Raw genomic sequence first — 13860 nt, 5'->3', positions numbered from 1 at the left:
AATCTTTACTTTTTTTTTTTTTTTTAAAAAAAAGTTAAAACTAATTAGATTTATTTAATAGGTTAAATTGCATGAAGTGCATTGTCAAATAAGAAGAGAGGTGTTGGGCATGGTGGCTCACACCTGTAATACCAACACTTTGGGAGGCTGAGGTGGGAGGATCACTTGAGTCCAGGAGTTTGTGACCAGATTTGGCAATATGGTAAGACCCTGTCTCTACAAAAAAATAAAAGAATTAGCTGGGTGCGGTGGTGCACACCTGTAATCCCAGCTACTATGGAGGCTAACAAAGGAGGATCAGTTGAGCCCAGGAGTTTGAGACTGCAGTGAACCACAATCACACCACTGCATTCTAGCCTGGGCAACAGAGCAAGTCCCTATCTCAAAAAGAAAGAGAAAGAGAGACAGATACAAATACAAGAGGGGCCTAACAAAGACTCTTTACTTAACCAAACTTTATTCAGACTTTCCTGAGCCCTCTACTTAACCAAACTTTAGTCAGACTTTCCTGAGCCCTCTCTGACTAGACCTGGGATTTAGGCCCTGTCCTATGGCCTGCATCACCCAGTTTTCACAAAAGTCCCACCTTGCCCAGTTTAAGGAAAGTCTCCCACCGTCGATATCTGATTACTCTGAATATCTGATCAAAATCTTCATCCCCCAACCTTGAGATCTACCTGGCCTGACCTGGCTACACTGGCCTGTCTTCAGCAAGAATCCTTTAGATCAGTGTAGCAAGAATCCCCTCAAACTTGATGTCTCCTCAATAATTTTTTATTCATTGACCCCCTCATCCCGCTCCATGGCTATAAATCCCCACTTATCCTTCCTGTGTTTGGAGTTGAGCCTCAGGTGTCTCCCCTGTTGCAAGTCTTCCAAAGCCTTCATTACTGTGTTAACAAGTGTCATGAATATTTTTTACTTCAATAATGAAATTTTTCATCTGCAACTTTATATCCTTCAGCTTATTGAGATATTCCCATGTATTGAATGGATGAATAAATAAATTAATGTGTAAAAGCACAAAGCAAAAATTAAAAGAGAATAGAATGCAAAGTTCCTAAATCTTACAAATGGTGTGGAACTAAAAACCAAAATAAAGGGGAGAAAATTAAGAAATAATAGAAGCAGATTTTCTAGAGCTAAGGAAAGACATAAGTTTTTAGATTAAGATAAATGTCAGGGAAAATTGTGAAATACAATATTGTGTGCACTGTTTATCTTACACATAGCAATTATCTTTTCTATAATTGTCTTTGAGCTAGGCAATTTACAATTTTTAAATTGTAGAGAAGTGATTGTAATGTAAGTAATTTTGCTCAGAGAAATGCAAATTCATTGTGTCTGATGAAATGTAATTGACAATTGCCCTGTGGATAAGACCCAGTTTTTACATTTATTTGTGAATGGATTTCAGCACTTCTATACAGCCTATAATCTTGAGAATTCTTTGGATTTTTCTTCAACAAGCTATAATATCTTAGTAGTTCCCTCATTAATTAATCATGTAAAATCATTGGCACATGTATGAGAGTTATGATTATACCTTCCTTTTAAAATTATTTTTTAATGGAGTCCACCAAATGCTAAGCCCAATTAATGAGAAAAGGCCCATAGTTAGACATATTCTAGGGAAATATATTGAAATAAAATCTTAAAATCTTCCTGTTACCTATAAGAGAGTACAAATTAGAGTGTGGATTCAGCTTTTCTAGCTAAACAAAGACTAATGGCTTACAAAAATTTTTTGCCCTCTCAAAGCACATTTATCAACCTTACCTTGACATATTTCATTAAATATCTCATTAACTGCTTCTTGAAACTTTAGCCTCTCTTTTCAATTAGGATTTTTATTCATAGTTGAATAAAAGAATCTGGAGCTATTACAAGTTATTTGCACATAGCTGTGAGAAGTAAAATGCTTATGAACTTGGAGTTGGGAATTAGATTTCATGACTTTAAATCCAGGCTCCATAATTTACTGTCTATGAGACATTTAATACACTTAAACGCCTTAACCTCTTGGTGTTTTAGTTACTTCCTCTGGGCAAACAGAAATAATAATAATAATGCATACCTCTTAGGGTTATTGGAACATTCAGTGAAATAATACATAAAATACTCTTAAAATAATGACTGCTATGTAGTAAGGATGAGGTATGTGAACTATATGTAAAATATATCAGGTTGAAGTATATAGTCCATGGGACATTGTTTGCAAATGGGAAACAATCTAAAGGTCTATTAATGGTGAAATGGTTATATTTATTATAGGCTATCCATGCTGTGGAATACTATGTAGACCTTGTAAAAATTAAGCAAATCTAGTTATGTTAATATGGAACTCTTTCTCTACGTGAAAACTGAAAGTTGAAGGCCAATAATATTATATATGATATGATCACAATAGTGCAAGGGAAAAAAAATCACAAAATACCCATTTAAAACAGCCAAACTTAGAGTTAAATGTGTGTATGTTTGTATATACAGAGATAGAGAGATATATACACAAGCAAATTTTTTAATAGTGGTTACCTTAGGGGAAAGGAAGTAGTGGGGAGATATTCTAAAGGTCTGATATGTTTATTTTCTATATTGTATTTATGTATGATCTGTGGGATTCACTAAGAAAACTCTAAGGCAAGCTTGTCCAACCTGTGGCCTGCAGGCTGCATGAGGCCCAGGACAACTTTGAATGCAGCCCAACACACATTTGTAAACTTTCTTAAAACATTATGAATTCTTTTGCCATTTTTTTTTACTAGATCATCAGCTATCCTTAGTGTTAGTGTATTTTATGTGTGGCCTAAGACAGTTCTTTCAGTGTGGACCAGGCAAGCCAAAATGTTAGACACTCCTGCTCTGAGGAAGTATGAGTATTGGTTTTCAGATGTTTACTTTCCGACACACTGTAACATATGTACTTAGTATTTTAGTTTCACCACTATTTTGTTGATTTTTCTAGTGTACGGTTTTTGTTCTGGTCCTTCACTAACAATTAATGAGTCTCTAAATGACGATAAAAGCACACATTTCTGGTTATTTCCAGATAGCTAGCCAGGGAACAGCATCTTATGCTATTTTCTCATATTTCTGGCAACAAACGTTATATGTGCCTTATATGTAACATTCACCAACACTACCATGTGTTAAAAGTTTTTCATATATGTGTGTGTGTATATATACACGCACATATATATTATCTTTCTGTCTTCTTTCTCTTATTCTCTAATCTTACATATATATCTGATCTTATATATAATCTGATATAAAAATATATCTAATGCAATATATATAAGATGTATATCTAATGCGATATATATAAGATGTATAACTAATCTGATATGTATATAAGATGTATATCAATCTGATATATATATAAGATGTGTATCTAATCTGATATATATAAGATGTATATCTAATCTGATATATATAAGATGTATATCTAATCCAGTATATATAAGATGTACAGCTAATCCAATATATATGATGTGTATCTAATCAGATATATATAAGATGTGTATATGAGATGTATATCTGATCAGGTATATATAAAATATATATCTAATCAGATATATAATAAAATATATTTATCTAATCATATATATATAAATATACATAATTCTAATACAGCAATTTGAGGACAAAATTTATGCTGACTTAGCATTTTATTCTTGACAATATGATATTTTGCATAGAATCATTACTTAATAAATACCTCTTAAATGAATAGTATTTTAGACTGTTGTATTTGTGTGTCCAAAAAGGCATGAGTTTAAAAATATATACTCTGAGCAGACTATAGGAAAGTGTATTACATACTTCTGAACAGACTACATGTGAGAATAGTATCATTTCCATCATCTAGCATTCTAATATTTTAATTACAAAATATACGTAGTACTTTGTCTCAGGAAATGGTCATTTCATTTTGATTATCCCATAGAAGTTTTCCCAATAGAAATTTCTCAACCAAGATGCACGAGTACAAAGTTAGAATTGTTTCCTTTAAATCTATCGATAAGAACTCAAGAAAAAATATTTTAGACTACAAAAAAAACTTCTTATTTTGTTCTCTTTGCTTTTCGAATATTTTTCAGACTTGGGATGTAGCTTTATCACGGACTGCTAGAGCATGGGGAAAAAGATGTGTGTTTGAGCATAATATTTATTTACAAGATGTACAAATGGTCCATCCTAAATTTTATGGTATTGGTGAAAATATGTGGGTCGGCCCTGAAAATGAATTTACTGCAAGTATTGCTATCAGAAGTTGGCATGCAGAGAAGAAAATGTACAATTTTGAAAATGGCAGTTGCTCTGGAGACTGTTCTAATTATATTCAGGTATCTAATTTTTATTTTGTTATTAATTCAAATACTTTTTAATTGCTTTATGCCTAGTTTTATTATGTTTCAAATTTGTACATAAACTCAAATAATAAAATTATTACATTTAATAAGATCACACTTTTAATCAATCTTCCTAGTCTTCAAAATGTCTACCATCCCATCTTTTATGTGAACCATATAATTAAAACAATACTTTAAATAGAGTAAACCTACTCTCCATGTTCAAAGATGAAAGGCACTTTCCTAAAAATAATGTACACTGGAAAAGGAGGAAAGAAACCAGTAAATAAAAATAATTTATAAATTATTGACTATAAACATAAGTAGAAGATTTTTTTGCACATATCAGTACACATACTACTATATAGCTGATTGACTAAAACATTGGAATGCAAATTAATAGTATTGTTTCCCTGCCTCTGGTTCAATAATCCACCCTCATACTTCATACTCCAGGAACATTGAAGCACTTATGGTACATAACCTTTGTTATTTTACACATCACATTGTTTAACAATAATTTATTTATATGTCTGATACTACACTGAGGGCAGGGACCTTGCTTTTCATCCATATATTCTCAACAACATGACATTATTTGGGTCTGCAATAAATATTTGTTTCAGGAATCAAGAAATCATTACATGAACTCCCACATTTATTTAAAAGGTAGATTTTCAATCAATAAACCCTGATGTCACTTTTTATCTAGAACTTAACATTTTGGAATTTGTTCATGTTGAACTCATGTCTTTCTCTTTCATCCAATCATGCTTCAAAAATTTTTTCGTCATTTTTTTTTCTGATCATTTCTTTCTTCTAGAAAGTTATAGTGATTCTCCATTGACTTGCTCCTATCAAACCTAGCCTCTTTAATAGGACTTTAATACTCAATAAACTAACCAAATCTACTCCCTGACATGGTACTCTGTGTTTTTATTCCTTAATTCTAGTCTCCTAGACATTTTCATTTCCTGCATTTGACATGCTTAACTTCACTTTAACTCTTGCAGATATTCTATTCTTTATTCTTCTAATGTATCACCTTTTTAATGTGTCACTTTATTTCTTTAAGGATCACACTTTTAAAACCACTAAGGCTTGAGATAAAGAATAAAACAAGAATGGTTCCTCTTTCTTGCGCAGAGATTAACAAAACAAAATAAGTACTTTTTGGTTCACTTGGAAGTATTAGAAATATTAAAGTTATACAGATAATTTCTGGAATGCCTTTGATTATTCCCATCTTTTTTACTCCAATTCAAGATCTGTTTCCCTTTTATAGGAACCAGCTCTTTTATTTCATTTTTTAATGAAAAGGCCAGCTTTTGTTTTGTCCTGCAATAGAATTTTCTTAACAAAGAGAAGGAGAAATGCCAATAGCATTCAATTCTTCTCTACTCTTGTATCTCTTTTAGTTTTCTATAATCGGATTGTCTCTCTTTTTCTCCCTTTTTCCCACAACTTCCATCTTTTAAAAACTTATTCTCCTCTTTCCCATCTTCTCTCTTCCAATAACCTAGAACTTTCCAATTCAACCAGAGGTTGAAAATTGATTTATCAGGCGTGACTTCCTCTGTCTCTGAAGCATTATTCTGGATTGACCATGTTCTCAAACAGTTCTTCCTAAGAATATGGTATTGGTAGAATCTATTGAAGTATTTCTCTAAATACAGTGTTGAAAATGCTGCCCCAACTCCGTGGTAACTCTCTACATGTCTCTAAATGAAAATAGTTTATATTTCTTGAATTGCTTGGTGAAAAGTTCTATATGAATGGAATATATTATTGTTTATAGTATGAAAGTAAATGTTTAAAATTAAATTTTGTGTCTTTCTTGAAATTTTTATTTTAGCTTGTTTGGGACAACTCTTACAAAGTTGGTTGTGCTGTTACTCCATGTTCAAGAATTGGACATATTATACATGCAGCAATTTTCATATGCAACTATGCACCAGGGTAAGTTACTTAAAATTAATAAAAGAATATAAAATAAATTCAGAATATTTCAAGATAAGTTTTTCTAACTTTCAATATATTTTCTGTTTTTTGAACTATAAAATAATTAAATATACTTTACATTGAAATATTTTCAATTTTATAATGAAATAAGTCATAAATTGGACATATTGATTTTACTTATACACTGGCCAAATATTACTTCCTAGAATAACCTTAACTTTAGTATTATTTCACAATATTTCACTTAATTAGCATAAGACAAATTATTTTCCAAAATAGTTTATTCTAAAATTTATAGTAAAAGTAGAAAGAAAATTAGATGTGTTGAAATTTATTTAGTAAGAATTTTATCAGGAATATGTCAGTTTTATAACATGAAGAGCACTTTTAATTGACCACCCCTTGGAAATTATTAACTGGGACCTGTCTTATAAGGAATTGTAACATCTCGAGATTGAAGAGCACTTCAAACAACTTTTAGTCAAGCTATTTATATATGACTATACCCTATACCTGAGTACCTTCAAATGATGGAAAATAACTACATCTCAAGATAGCTTCCATATCTTGAGAGCTCTTTTGGAAATGTCCAAGCTTTCTTACAGGTCAATATAATACTATAAGTAATATTGTTATAACTTCCAAATAAGTTAGAAAATGTTCGAATTAACATCTTAAATAAACAGTAAGAATTGACTGCCTACCAAGATTGAGAAGGAATTTCTGCCAAATAAAATGCTTTGGGACTAAACCAGAAAGAAAAATTTAAAAAGTAGTGATTACCGATTGTATTCCCCTGGCTAATAAAAACAGTAGAACTATGCTCTGCATCAAATTAAACTCAGAAAGCTCTTTCCTGATGAGAAGTCTTGCTAACTTTGAACATAGACATGCAAAATAAGTCTGGAATATAGAGTTGCAAAACATTTTAGGCGTCCGTTCACTCCTACAGACTGGAAGCATTGGGATACCTATTACTTGCAGAAACTTTAAAAATTACTACTGATTGGTGTTGCAAATTCAAACAGAATTGTACACCGGGGAGGAGGGGTTTGGTAGAGGATTTTCTGGGGCACAAATCCTCATTTATTAACTCAGCAAGTATGTACAGGCTCTGTTCTTTCTACTAACAAGATGCAAAAGACACCACATTTAGTTTATAGTCTTGGCAGGGAGACAAACACTTTAATAAGTGAACACATAGATAAATAACATTTTAATTAGACAATAAAATATACTGTAAAAAGCAAGATTAGCAAATAGAGAATGACTGGTCTAGAAGATACATAGGGTAGTCACAGAAGAAGGGTATCATTTGAGGTGAAAACCAGATGTTCCAGGTAGAAGTATGTTCCAGGTAGGAGCATGTATAAAAATCTGAGAGATTGGAATGAGTTTAGCATGTTTGAGAAAGGAATGACTGTGGTTAGAGGTAAGAGTTGAGGTGGAGAATTAGATGACAGCTAGACCAAATATAATAACATATGTTATGTTAAAGATTTTGGAATTTATCCTAAGTAACGACAAAGCCAGTGGAAGGTCTTAAGCACAGAGTGACATGATCTCACTTTTGTTTTGAAAAGAACACCTTAACAAAAAGATTACTGTGACTGTTGGTAGAGAATGAAATATAAGGAAACAAGAGTGTAAAGAGGAAGTATAATTAAGAGGCTGTTTCCTATAGTACAGGCTACAGACTGATATTTTGGATTAGGGTTTTAGCATGTGGATTGTTTATCAAGTTGGATAATGAATTACCACAAATGTAGTGATTTAAAGCAGAACCCATTTATTATCAAACAGTTCTATAGGTCATGAACCCAGGCATATTGTGGCAGGATTGTCTTCCCAGGGTCTCAAAGGCCAAAATCCAGATGTTGACTAAGTATTCGCCTGGAGGATTGGAGAAGTACCTGCTTCCAAGTTCATTCAGTCTGTGAGCAGAATTTAGCTCTGTATGGTGATGGGACTCTTGTCCTTGTTTGCTTGCTGGCTCTGAGCCATGTGTTGTCTCATCTTCTGGAGCTGCCCATGTTTCTTTGACACGTGGCCTCACCATCTTCAGGTCAGCAAAGGTATGTCAGAGCCTTCTCATGTTTCAAATCTCTGACTCCTCTTATGTGACCAGCTAAAGAAAACTCTCTGCTTTTAAAACACCCATAGGATGAGTCAAGGCCAGCCTAGATAATGTCAATATTTTAAGGTCAGTAGTGCCTTATAATATAATTATGGAAGGAAAATTAATCATATTCACTCTCCTGAGAATTATGCATTGCATGTACATGAGGAATGAAGGATCTTGTGATTTATCTTAGAATTCTGCCTACCATAGAATGGAAATAGTGAGGAAAGGTCAGTTTCTGGGTATAGTATGAAGGTGGAGCTAATAATACAAGCCGATTGGCTTGACTTTAGGGAAAATAATCAAGCAACATTGTGCCTATGTCTTTAGTCTAAAAAAACTGGGTGGGTGGTGATTTCATTAACTTAGAGAAGATCAAAGGGTATGTTTTCTATTTCGGTATGTTAGATAGAAAAATAAATGCAGGAAATGTGATTGAATCATGAGAAACAGATAGCCATATGAAAGTATGTGGTTGTTGCCGGGCGCGGTGGCTCAAGCCTGTAATCCCAGCACTTTGGGAGGCCGAGGCGGGCGGATCACGAGGTCAGGAGATCAAGACCATCCTTGCTAACATGGTGAAACCCCGTCTCTACTAAAATACAAAAAACTAGCCGGGCATGGTGGCAGGCGCCTGTAGTCCCAGCTACTCAGGAGGCTGAGGCGGGAGAATGGCGTGAACCCGGGAGGCGGAGCTTGCAGTGAGCTGAGATCGCGCCACTGCACTCCAGCCTGGGTGACAGAGCGAGACTCAGTCTCAAAAAAAAAAAAAAAAAAAAGAAAGTATGTGATTGTTTTCTAAGTAGAGGAAACTTCTGGTAAAAAGGCTCTGAAGTGAAAGTCACAGTGAATGAGATCAGCATGTGGGAGAGTGAATACGGAGACAATTTAAGAACTGAGTCCTGGGGCACTATGCTATTTCAAACTAAGGCAAAAGAGCTAGCTAGTAAAGGAGGATGAAGAGAGGCTAATGAGGTAGGAGGGAAACCAAAAACCTGCTGGTAAGGTACTTGGAAGTCAAGTGAAGAACATGAGCTAAGAAGCCCAAACTGGTTAACTCTATGAGATGCTGCTGAGAGAATGAGAAATTGAGGAAGGAGAACTGACAGTTCCATTAGATGAGATGAAGATATTTGGTGACCTTAATAAGAATAGTGATTCAGGGGTCTCAGATGACTACAGTAATAAGATGAAGCTACTAGTTGTTGAAATTACCCTTTTTTTCTTGCTACTCTCCTATGGCATAGGCTTCTTTGTCTTGAAATTTCTGTTAACCATTTTTCCTTTGATACAAATATTGGCAAGTCTACCTTGAAGGATCTAGATTGGAACATATATCAGTCAACTCAGTCCAATTCTTATTTGATTATGTACCTAAAATAGGCAATCACATTATCTCTCTTAAAGATAGTTGGTAGAAAAATCAATCCATTACAATATTATAAAATATTGGGTAGAAATGAATGTAAAATAACCAAATTGAAAATTAGAAGGTATAGTGGGATGAACGGTGCCCCCCAACCAACGTTGAATATACTTAGGCCCTAATTTGCAGAACCTGTCATTATTACTTAAATGGCAAAAGTGTGAATATTACCTAATATGGCAAAGATGTGGTTAAGATAAGGATCTTGAGAGAAGGAATTTATTCTGGATTATTTGGGTGAGGGCTAAAGAGAAGGAGAGGAGGATTCAGCATTAGACACACAGAAAAGGAGGAGACAGTATGACCACAGCGGAAGTGGCTAAAGTGATGCATCCAGAAGCCAAGGAGCTAAGGCCACCAGAAGCTGGAAAAATCAAGGAACAGATTCTCAGAGCCTTTGGAGAGAGCACAGTCCTGCCAACACCTTGATTTTGGACTTTGGGCCTCCAGAACAGTGAGAGAATAAGTTAATGTTGTTTTAGCCACCCAATTTGTGGTAATTTGTTAATATAGTTACAGAAAATTAATGCAGAATAGAAGAATAAAACAGACCTGGCTGGCCATGCATACAGAAAACAAGTCAAAGCAACCTTGAAAATTTTTCTCAGAAACACAAAGGTGAAGAATAGAGGTCAAAAATTATGAAAAAATGAAATATGTATGGCATATAAATCTACAAATTGATGTTTCTAAACAAAAGAGAAGAGCAAAGGAAAGAGAAATGAGAAAGAAAAGAAAATGTTCCCAATCTATGAAGATATCTGTATAAAGATTAGAATAGTTTATAATGTATCAGAAAAAAACAGAAACAGTATTTACATACAATTATTTACTAGTCCTTATTTTTCATTTTCAAAGATAGAAACACACATTTTAAGTACAATTTTAAAAAATAAAACAATATTAATTCGATTACTCTAAAACTTAAATATTGGAAAAGACACAAAGATGACCATAAGAATTTATGCTATTGATAGGTAATGTTATTAACTGAGCTAGGAAAAGATACAGAGTGGAGGGAAAAGAACTGTTTTTATTTTTAGGCATGTTGGATCTGCAGTTGACTACAGGACCTTTCATTTAATTAAATATAATTTTGTTGTAAGTGTGCCAAAGACATTGCACATTACATTTTATGTAATGTAATTTACAAATATTTCCCCAAATATTAATGTTTAACTGTTGACTTAAGATGCAATTCATTTTTGTCAAATCGTATTGTTTTGTTTTACTATAGAAACAAAAGTATCAATTTTTTTTCATGGGTTTTGAGGTTTGTGTCATACATAGATAAACTTTCTCAAAATATTACTGCTCTTTTTAATTATCTCATATTTTCTTCTAGCAATTCTTGTTACCCATTTTGCTTCTGTACATTCTGTAAGCTGGTATAAGAATATCTTGCTTAAAACAACTATAAAGACTGGACAAAACATATACAACAACTGTTTTTAGGCATTAGAAAACAACCAGTGTGGGTCTTTGATCTCTGCAAATAAGAAAGAACTCAACGGAGTCATGTATTTGTTCCAGTTTTCTCCCTGAAGGTGTTTCCCAAACTGTAGCCAGAGAAACAGAATCCAAGCAAAGAATGTGTTTTTTTGCGGGGGGGGGGCGGGGGGCGGTAAAGGAAATATCAGTGTCTGTCAATGCTAATGTGTCTGGTATTTGGGACCAGGATCTCAAAGAGGAGGAGGCTACAAAGAAGAAGTCCCCCAAGTCTATGTAAAAACTTTCTGTGGGTCCTTGGCCAACTCTTTAGCTACACTTCACAGTGCAAGATCCTCAATGGATTAGTGGGGACCAGCTATTCGGAAGCTGAAGATCCGCACAGATATTTCAGAAGCTGCACAGTGCTGAAAAGATAGAGTTGCAGTTTAGGCCCAGCCAAAACGGTGAGTTGTTGGTTAACACCCTGGGCACTCGCTTGTGGATTCAGGACGGCCTTGCCCTAAGAGTAAGAACCATACCCGAAGAGTAAGCCCACCATAGGAATAAGGGAAACAGTAATGTAGACCCATCTAATCCTAAAATCAGCCCTCAACAGGATGGTGGTTATCTGCCAGTAATTTCACTGCCAGACAAAACAAAACTCACCATTTTTTAAAAGCTGATGTGATGGTTAATTTTATGTGTCAGCTTGGCTAGGCTGTGGTGCCTAGTTGTTTGGTCAAACCAGCCTAGATATTGCTGTGAAGGTTCATTTTAGATATGATTAGCGTTTAAACCAGTAGGCTTTGAATAAAGCAGATTATCCTCCATAATTTCAGTGAGCTTCACCCAATCAGTTGAAGGTCTGAGGTCCTTTCAGCTTTGAAGAGAAAAGTCTGAGGTCTCCAGAAGAGAAAGGAATTTGCTTCTAGACTCCCTCCTTCAAACTCAAGACTATAACATCAGCATTTCCCTGGATCTCCAGCCTGCCAGCCTGCCCTGCAGATTTTGGACTTACCAGCTCCCATGAGCCAATTCCTTAAAATAAGAGTCTTTCTCTCTCTCTCTTTCTCTGTCTCTGATGTGTGTGTGTGTGTATGTTTATATACATGCATATACATCATATTGGTTATATTTCTCTGGAGAACTTTAATACAGATTTTGGTACCAGCAGTGGGGTTTGAGGCCACCAAGGACATATTCAATTAGATCTACTGGAACCTATGACCCAAATGGCAGATCAACTAGTGTGGCATCCTGCACCTGCACCTGTTGGCGCCTTCTCTTGTTCTGGGCCTCACTCAAAAGTAGAAGCTTTCAAGTCACTCAGAAAATGCACTGCAACAGCACACCCAAATGAGGAATATGTTGCCTCCAAATCCAGAAAGACCTGCTAAGTTTTTTTTGTTTTGTTTTGTTTTGTTTTTTTTGCCTCTCATTTGGTTACAGAAGGAGATAAGTGCAACAACATATCTTTCACTTTAGAAGGGATATCTCAATATGTAGCATACCACTGTACCCTAGAAACGTCACTGAAGTAGAAGACCCCTGGATTTGTGTCAGATATTGAACCTGAATTTTGTCAAGCCCTAAGACCTAACTACCAGAAATACAGGGAATATAGTAACAAGGTAAGCAGCATCACAGTGGTATAGTCACTCAAGTCCTAACACCTAAGACTTCTGGAAATAGGGTGATTTGAGGTGTAATTAGTTAAGATGAGGTCATAGTGGAGCAGGTTGGGTCCCTAATCCAATATGATTAATGACTTTATAAGAAGATGGAAATGTGGAAACAGAGACATGGGGCTAATGTCATGCAAAGAAGGAGTGATGTGTCTATAAGACAAGGAAAACCAAAGATTGCTGACCATCACCAAATGCTAAGAGAGAGGCATGGAGTGAGTCTCCGTTGGAACCCTCAGAAGGAACCAACTCTGCTGACACCATAATTTTGGACTTTTCGCCTTAAGAACTGTAAGATAATAAATTTCTGTTGTTTTTAAGCCATCTAGTTTGTGGTACTTTGTTACAGCAGCCTGAGAAAACTAATACACAATGATAAAAACCAACAAATATCTCCCATAAAATTCAACCAAGTTCAGCTTCCCTTCCCAATTTAAAAGAAGCTAGCAAGTGAAACTTAGTAAAATTAGAGAAAATTCTTCTTTTCATTAAAATGGTGTTTTTAAAGAACAAACAACCCAGAAACTAAAAGGTATCATCATATTTAGTGGCGATATCTACAAGAATTGCCATTAAGGTTTTAAAAAGATAAGAATATTCATTCCATAAGAATCAATCAAGATACCAGTGTTAGTGAAGAAAAGCAAATCAATGCAATTAGACACAAGAAAGAAATAAAGGGCCTAAATGAAAGATGAAAGCAGATACCTTATTATTCAATACTGAAGAAACCCAAGATTCCTCATTTTAAAAACTAAAAATAATATAATTCAGCAAATCAGCAATTTATAAAATTAATATTCAAAGCTTAAGAGCTTTCCTATCTATGAAATTATGAGTTAGAAAATACTATAAGACAATATGTATAAAAACATAAGATAT

At 34.5% G+C, this 13860-nt stretch overlaps 1 protein-coding gene across 1 annotated transcript in view; it reads left to right on the top strand.

Moving 5' to 3' along the window:
* The window catches only part of GLIPR1L2 (GLIPR1 like 2), a 46287-nt gene that overhangs the window by 19738 nt on the left and 12689 nt on the right, over positions 1–13860 (top strand). The window contains exons 2-3 of the mRNA XM_017872504.1: positions 4101–4346; positions 6208–6311. Of these exons, the coding sequence (XP_017727993.1) occupies positions 4101–4346; positions 6208–6311 (350 nt within the window). The remainder of the gene's footprint in view (positions 1–4100; positions 4347–6207; positions 6312–13860) is intronic.

This window comes from Rhinopithecus bieti, unplaced genomic scaffold, assembly GCF_001698545.2.
Source record: "Rhinopithecus bieti isolate Rb0 unplaced genomic scaffold, ASM169854v2 scaffold_5476, whole genome shotgun sequence".
NCBI lineage: Eukaryota > Metazoa > Chordata > Mammalia > Primates > Cercopithecidae > Rhinopithecus > Rhinopithecus bieti.
This window is presented reverse-complemented; position numbering and strand designations above follow the sequence as displayed.